At 40.4% G+C, this 14,233-nt stretch overlaps 1 protein-coding gene across 3 annotated transcripts in view; it reads right to left on the reverse strand.

The window, feature by feature from the left end:
• SIPA1L2 (signal induced proliferation associated 1 like 2) overlaps positions 1-14,233 on the reverse strand; it is a 230,429-nt gene that overhangs the window by 111,284 nt on the left and 104,912 nt on the right. For all 3 annotated transcript variants that reach the window (XM_037737792.1, XM_017526547.2, XM_017526549.2), the window contains exon 2: positions 1,095-2,837. In XM_037737792.1, the coding sequence (XP_037593720.1) occupies positions 1,095-2,577 (1,483 nt within the window). In that variant the 5' untranslated portion in view covers positions 2,578-2,837. The remainder of the gene's footprint in view (positions 1-1,094; positions 2,838-14,233) is intronic.

Below are 14,233 nucleotides of genomic sequence, written 5' to 3' on the forward strand. Positions count from 1 at the left end.
ATATAAAACAAACCTGTATGTTCAGCACATATATCCCAGAACTTAAAGCAAAAATAATAATAATAAAAAGTGCAGTCAGCTCCTGGTTATCTGCACTAGAGGCAGAATAGTTTATGCACTGAGAAACAGGAAGAGGAGAGTGCTCGGGCCCACCCTCTGTCTCCTCAGGTGCTCCATGAGGTTACCCCTGGATCCCTGGGAGAAGGAAGAGGGCTGGCAGGTGAAACTAAAGACAGAAAAATACGGCTCTGAAAAGTAAGCTGCACTATAATGAAGGGGTGAAGGATACCATCTGCACCCAACAAGAAGGTGGTGAGAGATGCCGGAGTATTTCCTCGGCATGTGTTACTGACACATGTGGAACCTGTTTCTCTGTAGGTCTCTAAGTCAGAACCAATTCTCCTGGCCCTGGGATAATTAGGGAGACTTATTTAAAGGTTGAGGATTCAACTACATAACCTCTGAAGAATGCATCCTTCAAGCCTGAAGACATACGTAAGCAAAAACCATTTATTCGACACAGGATTAAATAATTTACCATTCGTGTCTAATACTTAAGCCCATCTACAGAACAACAAGAAAACAAAATTTGTTGTAGTAATGCATGCATTCTTTCAACAAAGATTTAACATGTCCAACACGTACAGCAATGAAGGCGAAGCAAGGTACAGAAACACTAGAGAGGTGAGGGAATCACAGAATTATCCACTGTAAGCAGTGTAAGAGATTATTCAGAGGAATAGGAGAAGGACATAATTAATCAGGGAAGACTTCTTACAAGGGGTAAAACCTAAATCAATCTGAATTTGTGATGCTCACAAATTGGCAGACAAAGAAAGACAGAAAGAGAAACCAAAAGTGCATTTACACATAAACGACAACCAATCAACAAAGGCATGGAATTGCACTTTTCCAAAGAAAAAATTAGCCTCGAAGCTATGGAGGGACCATGATGGAGAGAACAAGGTCCAGCCCAGTGGACTATAGCCTTGGACACTCTGAGGAAGGTGCTCCAACACAAAGCAAAACATTGTGACTGGCCCTTAAAAAATTACTCCCGAGACACACACAAAACATCCAGGGCTCTTCCTTACCTTTCCCATAGAAGAATTTTCGGTAATAGTAGGCCCCAAGGTCAATGTGTTCTATGATGTAGCGCTTTACTTTCTCCCTGTGAATGGGCTGGTTTTCTCTGGGCACTTCCAAGACTGAGACACCTGCATTTGTGCAGTGAGAACTGAGAGACGATTCAAAAGAGCAGCTTTCCCCAGAACTGAAAGAGGACGAGTTGGCCCGAGAGAGCGCAATCCGCCTGTCACCTTCCCCTCCAGTCTCATTTCTAAAGTAAGGACAACTAAGGACAAGGTCGTTACTTTTCCCGTCACCCTCATCGGCATCCAGGTTCTCTTTGGAGTTGAGGTCCTCCTTGCTCCCTAAAGGGGACTCACAGTTGCCTGTCTGGCCTGTGGGCATCTGAGTCTGGGATGCTGCAGAAGCCCCAGTGGTTATGTTTTTCCTTTTCCCCACATTAGCCCTCGTAGCCATGGCTTCGTTGATATTAAACAAAATGCTCTGGACATCATAATGTGCAAAACATCGCTGACAATTCCAAGGGCGAACACCCCTCTCAAGTCGGCTCTCCTCCAGGTCAGATGTGAACTTGAAAGTTTCGTGCTCACTTTTAACAGTTCGAAGCTTTCGAAAGAGGGATGTTTCCACTGACTCTGATTTCAACCTCCGTTTGAAAGGCTTGTCCCTGTCTCTCCCCATCAGGAGGGCACTGTCCATGTAGTCTAATCCTGAGATGCGGACAAATTCTCCCCTAGAAATCTGTGCTGCTGCGTGAAGGCTGGGAGAGATTGCAGGGTCACAGGGGAAAAATTCAGGGAACCCGAAAGGGACCATTGCTTTGTGGTCATAATTTTCTACTCGGTACCCTCTGAGCATAGCAAAAAAGTTTTCACCAGATAAGCCTTGCCTATCGATGGACGAAGTACTTCCATACTCCCGGTGCAGGGCAGCCCCAGTGTTGGGGTTGACTGCATTTTGATCTAAGACATCTTCGGCATCAATGTCACTGATAGTGACATCACTATTGCTCCTCTGTCTTATGGGGTGAAGCCCTCTCTGAGGGGAATGGACAAAGATGTCTCCGATGGTGTACTTGGCCTCCACGAAGTCCAGATCAAGCTGCTCCTCTTGCTGACCTTCACTCTGGTCACTCTGCCCATTCTGCATGGCGGAGGTGACGCTTTCATAACTGGTCTGAGACCGGCTTTCCCACAGTGCCTTGCAGGTTAGCTCCTTGGAACAGTCCTTTTTAGGAGGCCATTCAGACACCCTTGCTCTCACACCCATCTTGGGCACAGCTGGGGTACCATTAGCCGGACCACCACCGCCAGTCTCATTGGAATTTGGGGCATTTAAAGAAGTAGTGGGTCCCATGTTGCCATTAATGGCTTTAAACTTCCGAGCAAAATAATCATCTGACTGCATGATTCTAGGGGGATCCTTGAACTTTGAAGAGGCTCTGCCGAGCTTGTGCTTCTCTTCTTGTGACTGCCTTGGGTCACTCATGTCTACTGAGGAAGAGCCTCCAAGTCTCACCAGGAAGACTGATGTAAATCAAATTACATTGCTATTGACCACGCCATAATACTTGCAGATATAAAGGCTTGTCTGTAGTTGTATTTTTTTTTTAACCCAAAGCAAACAACATCCTCAGAATACAGTTCCTCCAAAGCCAACTTGCTTCTCTGTCGTCATAATAACGTTGTACACATCTGTTCTTTCCAACAGCATTCCTTAAGACATCTGGTCATGAGTATTTCCTTCACCTGAATTAAAAGATAGGAAGTAGCCATTAGCAATTAATATACTTCAAGTTGAGTACATTCTACGATAGATTTCGTATCTGTCTTTCTCTCCTGCTTCTGCCCAAGGAGTTTCATGATCCACAGCACTGTTTCTAACACTCCTCCCTGGAGCACCATCTTCCTTCTCTACATGGCTAGACAGAATTCACACAATACAATCAGGCCTTAACTTACCTGAGAAACTTTCTTAGGATGTCTCCCACTCTAATCACGTCTAAGCAAAGAATGTTGTGATCCCACAGCACTCCATCTATATCCAACAGAGTAATTTTCCTTATCTTTAATTGCTGTTTAGCAACTCACTGACTTCAAGTTCCTCTAAGCCAAGAACCATGCCTTTCAGCTGTGTACCATCATTAACTATTAACGTAGCCTGGCTTAAACGAGGGATTCATGAAGTATTTTAATGAATGAACTGGCAGTAAGAGTAGCACAAGTCACATATATAACAAGTTTCAGTATTATTATTTTACTTTCTTTCAAAACATTTAAACTCAAAATGTCCCACAACAAAAGGGTCAATACCAGACATTGACAGGAGAGTTTTCATAACAATCACTTGTAGTCAAGAACTCACACAGCTCCCCCTTTAAGTGGGAAGAGGTCTTCAAGGATCTGGTTGGTATCTGATACATCAAATACATTCAGTGGGAGATACTGGGTAAGAAGTTGTTTTTTTTGTACCTCAGTTGTCAGTTTTTCAGTCTCCAGGAATGGATTTGATAGTAGCCTAAGCTGTATAGGAAATAACTGTAATTCAGTCATCCTTGATCCTTTTAAACATAATAATTCTAAGAGAATTAGGTAAGACATAGTCATTTATCTTATCTTTCTGAAAACCATGGGATAGTACGTGTATTCTGTGCATGTCAGTATCTGACTACTCATTTTCCCTCTGTTTGCCATATCCTAATATATCATTTTATTTCCTCCATAATGGAACAGCTCTGAGAGTAGATGACACATTGCCATCCTAGAACTAAATTATTTTTTATGGTAGGGGAAAGCAACTGTCACCACAAGAAAATATCTACTACTCCAAGACACCCCCACATGCTCATCTCAAAGCCATTAAGAGTCCACTGGAAAGAGTTTTTGTGCTGTTAAATTTGTTGGGATTTGAATACTTTCAAGCTGAATTAGTTATTAATATTTCTTATGCTTTGGCTATATTTTACCTTTATTACCCTCATTATGTTCAGAAGAGGTAAAGTGGTTCTTTCATTCTTCTGCCAATGAGTAAGACAACCTGTCATGAGTTTGGAAAATAATATCTGAAAATGTTTGTGTCTAAATAAAGAAAGAATAAGTTCAAAGAATAACATGTGTAATTAAAGAGAAGAGTTATTAAATCAAGTATCTACAAACATATGGGTAAACTGCAGTGTTTCTATTTCCAGGGGACTTTATTTTACAGGTCACTTGTGGCATAATGAATTAGAAAGTTGTACTCTTGCAAATAATCAGTCCTTAACTAGAAATGACATTAACAAATGCATCTATGAAATGCAAAGAACCACTTTAATCATCACCTCGAAACTCCTTTATCCTCTTATTTACAAAATGAATGCCATCCAAATAATTAGGACAAATCCTACCTTCCTTTCTTTTCTGTGTCATGGCATATACTGAAGTACCAATATCTGTGCAGCACAAGGGGGTCAAGAAGGAAATGCTCAGACTAAAGGCATAATCGACTGACCACCCTGGGCTCAACCCATCACCCAGAGAGATGAGCAAACCAGCATCTCCCCACACTTTTAACCTATTGACCACACTCCACAGGGAAGCTCTGAGTTTAAGGCACCAACTAATAGATGTGCAAAATAAACTACAGAAACTATTAAATATTAAAACCAGGATTAGCAAGGGTAAGGCGATAATTAGTCCTGGAAAACCTGACCAGCTATTATAATTTACTTGGCTCAGATTCTTATTTGAAAATCTATCTTCTAAGCTTTCAGATTCCTCTAACATTTGTAGCTTTCTCAATGTTTAACAGACGACATTAAAGATACAAAATGTTTATTACACCTATCTTGTGAAAAAATGGAAGACACCAATATATAGTCAAATATAAAGATTAGCTGGGTGTGGTGGCTCACACCTATAATGCCAGCACTTTCAGAAGGTGAGGCAGGAGGATCACTTAACCCCAAGAATTTGAGATGAGCATGGGCAACACAGCAAGAGCCCATCTCTACAAAAACTTATTTTTTTAATTAGCCAGGTGTAGTGGTACACAAATGTAATCTCAGCTACTTGGGAGGCTGAGGCAGGAGGATCCCTTGAGCCTAGAAATTAGAGGTGGCAGTGAGCTATGATCACACCACTGCACCCCAGTGTGGGCAACAACGTGAGATCCTGTCTCAAATAAATATTTTAAAATATAAATAACATATGAAATTAAAAATAGATGAATTTATGCTGAATCTTATCATTAGGTTCACTATAAAGGACAAAAACTATAGCAAACTGAGGGCACATGAAATTTTTTCTTAAAGGTATCTGAGAATATTCCTTCTGTTGTGAATTTTGATAATTTGTTTGTGCTAAGAACACCGGCTTTAGTTGACAGCTACTGATTTTTCCTATCTAGAATCCATTCCCCTTTCTCTGGTAATGGTATTTTGAATTGCTTTGGAGAATCATTTAATTTGTATGAGGCTAACTCCACATCTAACACGTGGCCAGTTAAGAATACCTCATCCCCCGGCCACAATTATTGGTCCTGAGATGCAGCGCAGATCCCATCCCCTTGCAACTCCTCCCCTGAGATCTTCCTCTATTGTAGCTTGTGGAAACTCTGTGTTGTTTAATCTCTCTCCCTCCTCGCTTGTTTTCTATGCCCTGCCCCAGTCATACCAAATGTCTTTCAAGTCTTCAAACAGCCCACTCTCCAGGCTTGTGTCCCAGCTGCTACCTCTAAATGGAGCATCCACTGCCTGTACTGAGCTGACAATCATTCATGATCATCCCTCTCCCCCAACTGAGTAACCCTAACACATATTCCCATGGTGTCCTCTACTTCCCAAACAGCCATGTTCCATGCCATCTAATGACTTCCTGCTTCTGTCTGTGTGTCTCTCCCCAGGAGAAAGCTCTGTGAATCCAGCCTATGTTTGTTTTCTCCATTTCATCTGTGGTGCCTGGAGCTGTTTCTAGTATGTGGTAGATGTTTAAAATATTATTAAATTAACAAATTACTACACAAATATGTTAGGCAGTAAGCCCATATATTATAAAACATCTAAATGGAAAATTCCAGTAGTCACAGGAATACAATATATTATAATCACAAAAATTTCATATGATATAACTTTGTAAAAAAACCACTCATTATACAATCAGATACCTATGAATGGTTGTTAACACTATGCAGGACACTATTTGCTCCATGTCATTTTCCCAAATCCTTGTAACAGGTAAACAGAAAATTCAGCAACTATTCCACTCTGAAAAGAGAGCTTCCCACTCCCACTTTTGTACCAGCAAAACGAGGTGATTACAGACATGTCTTCTAATTGTATACAAAGAAAAGAACGCCATACTTCATCTTCTAAGCATCTCTGCAGCTTCCTCTAGTAGATCCCAAGGCCCATTCCCAAACATGACAGGTAATAAGGAGGCCTAAACGGCCAATCCTGCCATCAGAATCTGTCCCCTTGTGAGCGGGGCTAAGCAGCTGACTGTCTGCAGAGCTCAATTTTCTGTAGGTGGCATGCCGCCAGCTTCCTGGGGCTCTGGATGCACGCCCGTAAATGGTACCACTCCAAAACTGGATGGCACATGGAAACTGTGCAATCGAAAGACCTGGTCAAAAGGGCACCTCAGCTTCATGACCAAGTTAGAGATGAAGCTATATGAAGCGAGGAGCCCACACACACCTTCTTTATCACGAGCAGCTGAGTGTTACGCCTGTCTTTCCCTCTCTGTGATTTTACATTATCTTGTCATTCTAACAGATTGGAAAAAAAAAAAAAAAACACAGTTATAGTTTTAGACTGGCAAATGTAGAGTCCTCAGAAAAGGCCATGGTATTTTCCTTAGAAAGCAAAAGTTCTATAATGAAATATTAAGAAGATACAGCATAAATTGGATTCTCGTTGTACATGTATACAGTGAGTACCACAGGTACCATTAGCTCCCTCCTGCCTTATTCTAATTAAGAGCACAAGGATACTAACTACTTTCCTAAGTAAATGGTTCAATGAACTCATACTTCTAAGCTGGTATAGCTTAAGAAAAAGCAAACATCAATGAAAATGTGAGGCTCACTTAATCCCTTCCCGAGAACTTTATAAAGATGACAGACTAATATTTTACATGAGGCCTGTGACCTTGCCAGCAACATGAATATCCTCTCTTCCAGGTAATTTCCTAAACCTAGATTCTGACCATCTGGAGGGTGGTGAGAAGAAAGACTTTGCCTTTGAATGATTTAATTAAAATGGATCTCTAGATTGTGTCTACATACAGTTTTCTTACTGCTAAGCTGCTTTTTACTGTCAAAGGCACTGTCCCTTTCTCTCTCCCATAGTTTCCAATTATTCTTGCATTTCATGAAATTCTATGGCTTTTGCTCCCCAGGAAAAATAAAAAATTATCACCAACATTCTGCAAGCACTTTTTAAAAACCAGACAGAAGCCCCACAGGTAGTGGGGTGCCCCCAAGTGAGGAAAGGCTAGGGTACACAGCAACCATCTGAAATTGAAGAATTTTAGTGCTGAAAGGAGTAATCTGTTCTCATGCTGTCTTGGTAATAATTTTTAAAGGATAGAAAAGAAAAGATATGGAGAACATTTGATATTTAAGCATAATTGTCTTTAAATAAGATGTTTTTCAAAGTTTTCCATGAGACATCAGTGAGTCTTTAAGACCAATATTATAGTTATAATTGAGCCACTTATCAGGACTGCAGCTGTAGCAAATGGATTGAAAATCACAAAATGCGCAAATTATGAGCCCCATTCAAGGGAAAAAAATGGTTAAAATTATATAGCAGATTTGTAATACATGTATAACTATAATAAAAATGCTTATTTTTCATGCCAGTATCCCAACAGCTCTAATACTAATATGTATAACAGGACAGGGAATAAAAGGAAGAACAAACTGACCCCACTGTTACCCTCTCTCTGTGGTCGAGATGACAATCAATGAGCTGAGGCTGAGGTGCTGCTCGCACTTGAGGTCTGATCATCCAAAATGTGTTTACCAAAAAATAAGCCCGGTATTAAGTGAAATTATAACTAGATAGCTACAAAACAACCCATCAACTCACATTCACATTACAGTAGACTATGAAAATCAAGGATATGAGACAATTTGATAAAGGAGCTACTGTAAGTTCAGTAACATTTTTGCCTGGTAAGTTTTTGATAGATCTGAACATGAAAGTAAGTTCTTAAACATCTATCCTGAATTAAATACTGGGGGTGGTACCAAAGATAAATATTTTTGAAACATAAGAACATAAAAACAAACAGAATTATCCTCTTTGGGATTTTATAACCGATAACCTATGATCTGTGAAGGAGAATAAAGTCTTTTATTGCTACAGAGTTCACAATGGTGATAGGCTAATTTTTAAAGTCCTCCACATGCTATTTGGAGGCATTTCTCAAGTGATGTCCCAGAAAAGCTGATCCCATTGATGTAGTAAGAATTTTTTCATTGGAGTAAAGGAAGACCTCAATAAAGAAAGCCCAAAGGATTCAGTCTCCACAAGAACCCCATATTATGAGTTTCCTTTATACTGATTTGTACTAAAAAGGGCCCAATCAAAGGTTAAATGGGGCTCTTGGGTAACTCTGTAAGTAAAGCAGCTTGGTAAACTCCATCTGAGTGGGGTCCTGGCCTGTCATATTCACTGCTTCTATTCCCAGTCATGCCTGGCACTGGGTTGACAATCATCATTAACCTGTATCCATCCATCTAAACTGAAATGATTGCACACCAAAGTACCCCAAAGTCCTGAGTCGACACATTATCATACCACATGCACAGAGCACACGGATCCTCACTTGTCTGTCTGCTCTTCTGGCTGGCTCCTCCTCCTCCTCAGGTTGTCTTTAAATGCTGATGTTCTTCAGGGCTTAACCTAGCCTGCCTTCTCTTTTAATTGTATGCATTCCTTCGTGCCATCCTTGTCATATCATAGGCCATCTCTACGTTGACGACTCATAAATCCTTATCCACAAGCCCAAAGACGTCTCACAGTTGACATTTCCAACTTGCACTAGGATAGTCTAGGTCCTCCTGCCCACCTCTTCCTGCACCCAAATCTGCTCCTCCTCTGCCCGGCTGGGGGAAAGGCACCACCAACCACTCAGGTGCCCAAGCCAAACACCCTGTGCTCATCATGCCTTCCCTTCACAGCCCACATTCAATCCTGCCCATTTTACCTGCCAAATGCTCCTCAAATCCATGTCAATCTCTTCACCTCAGCCGCCATAACCATCATTAAAACCACTATCATATTTCTCCCAGATTATAATGAAACCCTTCAACAGTTCTTTATTTCCCTCTGAATAAAGCTGCTTGTTTAAGGCAACACAGGCCACTCATGACTTGGTCTGAGTTCCGGCCCCCTGTGCAGCTGTTGGGTTTCTACTGTCTATGGTCCCACGTGTTGACCTTCATGTTCTTATCTTCTGTACATGCTACTACCTCTGCCTCCATCTCTTCAAGACATGCTTATTCCCTGCCTTGCTAAGAGGTGTTATCCATCACACCCCAGTTCACATATCATGGTTTTAAAAAGCCTTCTCAAACCTTAAGTTTAAGTCTAAGTGATCTTGCTTTTGGGCTCCATAGCATTGTGGCTCTTTTTTTTCTTTTTACTCTAAGTTACACCAGACTATTCTATACCAGTTTATTACTTGCTGCTGTCCTCCTCTAAACTCTAAGCACGGTGAAGGCATAGACGTGTCCTGGCATATGGACCCTCAGCAAATATCCAGCTCTACCACATGCTGCTGAGATGATGGTAAAGATCTATAATCTCTGAGCCTCAGTTTCCTATCTGTAAACAGGGAATAATTGTATCTATTTGAAAGGATTATTCTAAAGATTCAATGGGACCTAACGCTCTAAAAATAATAGTGAAAATTTAATAGATGAGTGTATATTTATTGATAAACATATTGATTTGAAATTGAGCAAATGAATGAGAGCCATAACTATTCCAAAGGAACACAGTAAAGGAAATAGTCATGTTTACAAAATATAGGATGACTGCTCATTAATTTACACACAAAGAATAAGAGGAACACAAAGCAGTAAGTGATGGCAGTGTCTAAGCTGATTCTGCAAAAGACAAAGAAAAGCTTTTAGAAGCTGAGTGAGTTGCCCAAAACAATCTCCAGGGAGTCCCTATTCTCTTCCCAACTACAACTGATATCTGATATTATTTTAGAGACTTTATACTGTATTAGAATATGACTTTTCTGAAGTTTTAAACTTCCTGTGTGTCAATAAAAAACAAGAAAAAAATTCTGGTAGTAAACCGCTACCCTCTCCATCATTCTGTAAGTCAAAAATAGAATAAACAAGGGGCTGTTTTGTTAAATAGATAATTTTGATCATGGAGTTTTTTGAAGGAGACAGAAGAACAGCTGTGAGTATTGACTGCTTCCCATTAAATCTTTTAAATCAGAAAGAGATAAAAAGAGATAGCCCTCACCTCCTTCTCTCAGGAGGTTATTAGTTAATACATCTTTCCAGCAATGTGACCCCTGAATTACAGATGGCACAGTGGGAAATCAGTCATTCCAATTAATAATTTAAGCAGAGGCATTTGTGTCTGAGGAAAACACAGCAGAAGAAGAAAGGAATTTCTATTTAATACCAACCAATGTAGACTGTATTTATTAATTTCATTTAGAAATCATAAAAATTAATCTATCCTATTCTTTAAATGTTTAGTGACACTGGGTAGCAAAGAAGTGAACGTGAACATTGTATAATAAAAACTGGACAGGCTGGAGCCTTAAAAATACAGCCCTTCCTGAAAACACTCTGTTCTCACTATTTTCCATCAACTTCACAGTGAAAACTCTTGCAAAGGATCTGTATCACGGTGTTCAACAAAACTAACATCAACATTGTTAAAAACTAAAATAAACTGTACAAAGCATGCACCATCACTGTATTCTTTATTAAAATGCAACAAGTAAACACAAAGCCTTCAAATCTGAAGATGCTTCAATTTTGCATAAAGGACATGAAAAGAAAACCCTGCCCATCCATACAACAGTCTAGTATTTGATTTTTTAAAAACAGTAATTTTAGCAGCAAATACACAAAAAACTCCATTCACTACTCACACACACTGAAAGCCATCTTTGCACTGTTCCCATGTTTATCTGAATTATAAGATACTGAGTTTTGTTTAATGGTTTTATGTGGTTTGCTATCTGATATAAAAAACCCTCTTGTTACTTCAGTAAATAAACACATTCAGTTCTACTAGGCACTGTACTGGACGCTGCAGGTGGGAGGAGCATGAAAGATAAATGAAAGAGCTTCCTAATCCTCAGAAAGCTTAGCTAGGTAAGACATGCACCTGAGTAATGAGTCTTAGAAGAGATGAAGTTAAAACAATAGTGTACCACTTCTGACCAAGCAAATTACAAAAGTTGTCCATGAATGCGTCACACATGCATGTCACACACACACACACAAACACAAACACACTCCCCATGCCGGTGAGGGTCTGGGAGATACATATCCCACATGCTACAGACGGATGCAAACTGGCACCACTCTCTGAACACCAATAAGATAATATATATTAAGAGCTATAAAACTGTTCAAATCATTTGGCTCAATACTCTACATCCAAGAAAGTAAGAGACTTATAATAAGAAAACAAAAACTTATATAGAAAGGTATTCATCTAAAACTACAAGAATGAAAAACTGGAAAAAGTCTTAACAGCCAGTGGCCAGAGATAAACATGGCACACAAATAAAATAAAATCCCAATTTTTAAAGAATATGCAAGAATTTGAGGATTTATAATATAATATTACGTGTAAATAGCCACATACAAAAAGCTTTACATAAAGCACGAAACAGAGTATGTTAAAAATCTATATACATAAAAATACAGGAAAGAAACGCCCCCACATTATGATAGTGGTTAGCTCTTGTAAGTAACCTTATGCATGCTTTCTGCTTTCTTCCTTGTATTTTTCTAATGTGTCCAAATTATGTAACTGTATATGTATGCTAATTTACACATATTACAAATAAACTTTAAATTCAATAAATATAAAAATATTTTTTAAAAAATCCTTTATAAAACCAATGGATGCTTAATTATACAGAACATGTAATATTTTTCCTTGTATAAAAACAGGACTATTACCGGGTACAGTGGCTCATATCTGTAATCCCAGCACTTTGGGAGGCCAAGGCGGGCAAATCATCTGAGGTCGAGAGTTCGAGACCAGCCTGACCAACACGTCTTCTCCCTTTTAAAGTCCCACAGTAACATGTTAAAGATGAAAATGGGTATTAACACTGAATGAACAATACGGACTGTTGATTAACTTAATGCTTTTTTTTATGGCAGGTATTTATAAAAATACTGCCCTTTATTCCCATGCAACAGAAATTACTTTTGTTAGAATACTAATATCTTATACTCAAATATATGTTCACAGGCCTTACATCTCACCAGATGCTTGGTGCACTGCAAGGCTACTTGTGTGGTAGGGAGCATAAAAGATTAAGAATTAAGAGCTTTGCATCATCACACCTCTGGGGACACGACCGACACTGGGACTCTGAGCAGGCCACTTATTTCAGTTTCATCTGCACAATGGGGAAAATGTCTGCTTAGCACACTTAGATAAATGCTGTGGGAACAAATGAGGAAGCACATATAAGTATTCCAGAAAATTTAACACCACAGATGCAAACCACGAGTCTAATCACCACCCAACACCTGAGCAAGCAGACACCCGGATAGGCAGGGTGGAGGGACTGACTCCTGTGTGTATACCCAGTCCTTAGTTAGTGTTCTTTCCATCTTACTGAGGAATAACTTGTGCCCAATTAAAAACAGCTTTGAGGAGCCCAGAGAGGAAGGCAAATCAGGAAGTGAGACAGAACAAGCTTCTGGCAAAACTGCAACTGAGGAAATGAATATTATCTACGTAAAAGGTTGCCATTAGGTTCTAGACTGACATTACACTTCCTAACCTCTCTGAGAAGTGTCTAAGAGTCTCCTAACACCTTCAGTGCCAATACTGAAAGCCAGTTAAAGTGGACTGTGCTGCAGGAAAACGCAGATCCAGCCTCCCTAGGCCTCTGCCTGTCATCCTACCTGGGACCCTGGTGCCTGGCAGCACCTGAGTGTAACTCCTCAAAAGCATGCCAGATGGTGTGTACACCTCTCATGGGATCCCCTAACTCAGCAATGCCCAACATTTTTGGCACCAGGAACCATTTTCATGGAAGACAATTTTTCCACAGACTGGAGTAGGGTGGGTTGGGATGGTTTTGGGATGAAACTGTTCCACTTCAGATCATCAGACATTAGAGTGCTCAACCTAAATGTATATGCAGTTCACAATAGGGTTTGCGCTCCTATGAGAATCTAACGCTGCAGCTGATCTGGCAGGAGGCGCAGCTCAGGAGGTAATGCTTGCCCACTGCTCACCTACTGCTGTGTAGCCGGGCTCCTAACAGGTCACGGACCCCTGCCGTAACCTACTGCTTGAGAGTTCTTCCAACTCCGGAACCTACATATCATAGGCCCATGACACGTGCCCTGCCCTGAGTTGATAACCCTAAAATTAGACTGGTTCTCCAAGGTGGGCATGGACAGAAAGTCACTCATCTGACACTATGTCCTCCTGACCAGTATCTGAGAGAGGAAGGCCAGGGCTGTGGATTTTCACATCCTCTTGCTGCAATGCCCCTGCCTGCATCAAGACTTTGCCCAAGGACTCTTCCATCCCAGACTGAAGTGTCCTGCTGAGAGGTCAGTACAGTCCTCTTCTGAGGAGGCCTTCCCAAAGCTTCGCATACTGCTGTCTTCTTGGGGGCCTGAAAGAAAGAAGACAAAGTCCCAGGGACTCAGTCCAACTACTCAGGAACTGTCACTGAAATAAAGCAATCCCACAAGGGCAGGCCAGTACAGTGATCTAGTGGGTGAAGAAAAATGTTAAAATTACTGGCTCCAACTGTGTCAAGTCCAAATTCTATATCCCTCTGCAGCAATAAACTTGTCTTAAAATAAAACAAGAAGCTTTGTGGTACAACTTCTGAGGTCACTTAATTAAAAAGCAGAAAAGAGGACAGGAGCAGAAGGGGTTCCATACTTTTTAATTGTGTGGTTT

Source organism: Cebus imitator, unplaced genomic scaffold (assembly GCF_001604975.1).
Source record: "Cebus imitator isolate Cc_AM_T3 unplaced genomic scaffold, Cebus_imitator-1.0 Scaffold42, whole genome shotgun sequence".
NCBI classification, from domain to species: Eukaryota; Metazoa; Chordata; class Mammalia; order Primates; family Cebidae; genus Cebus; species Cebus imitator.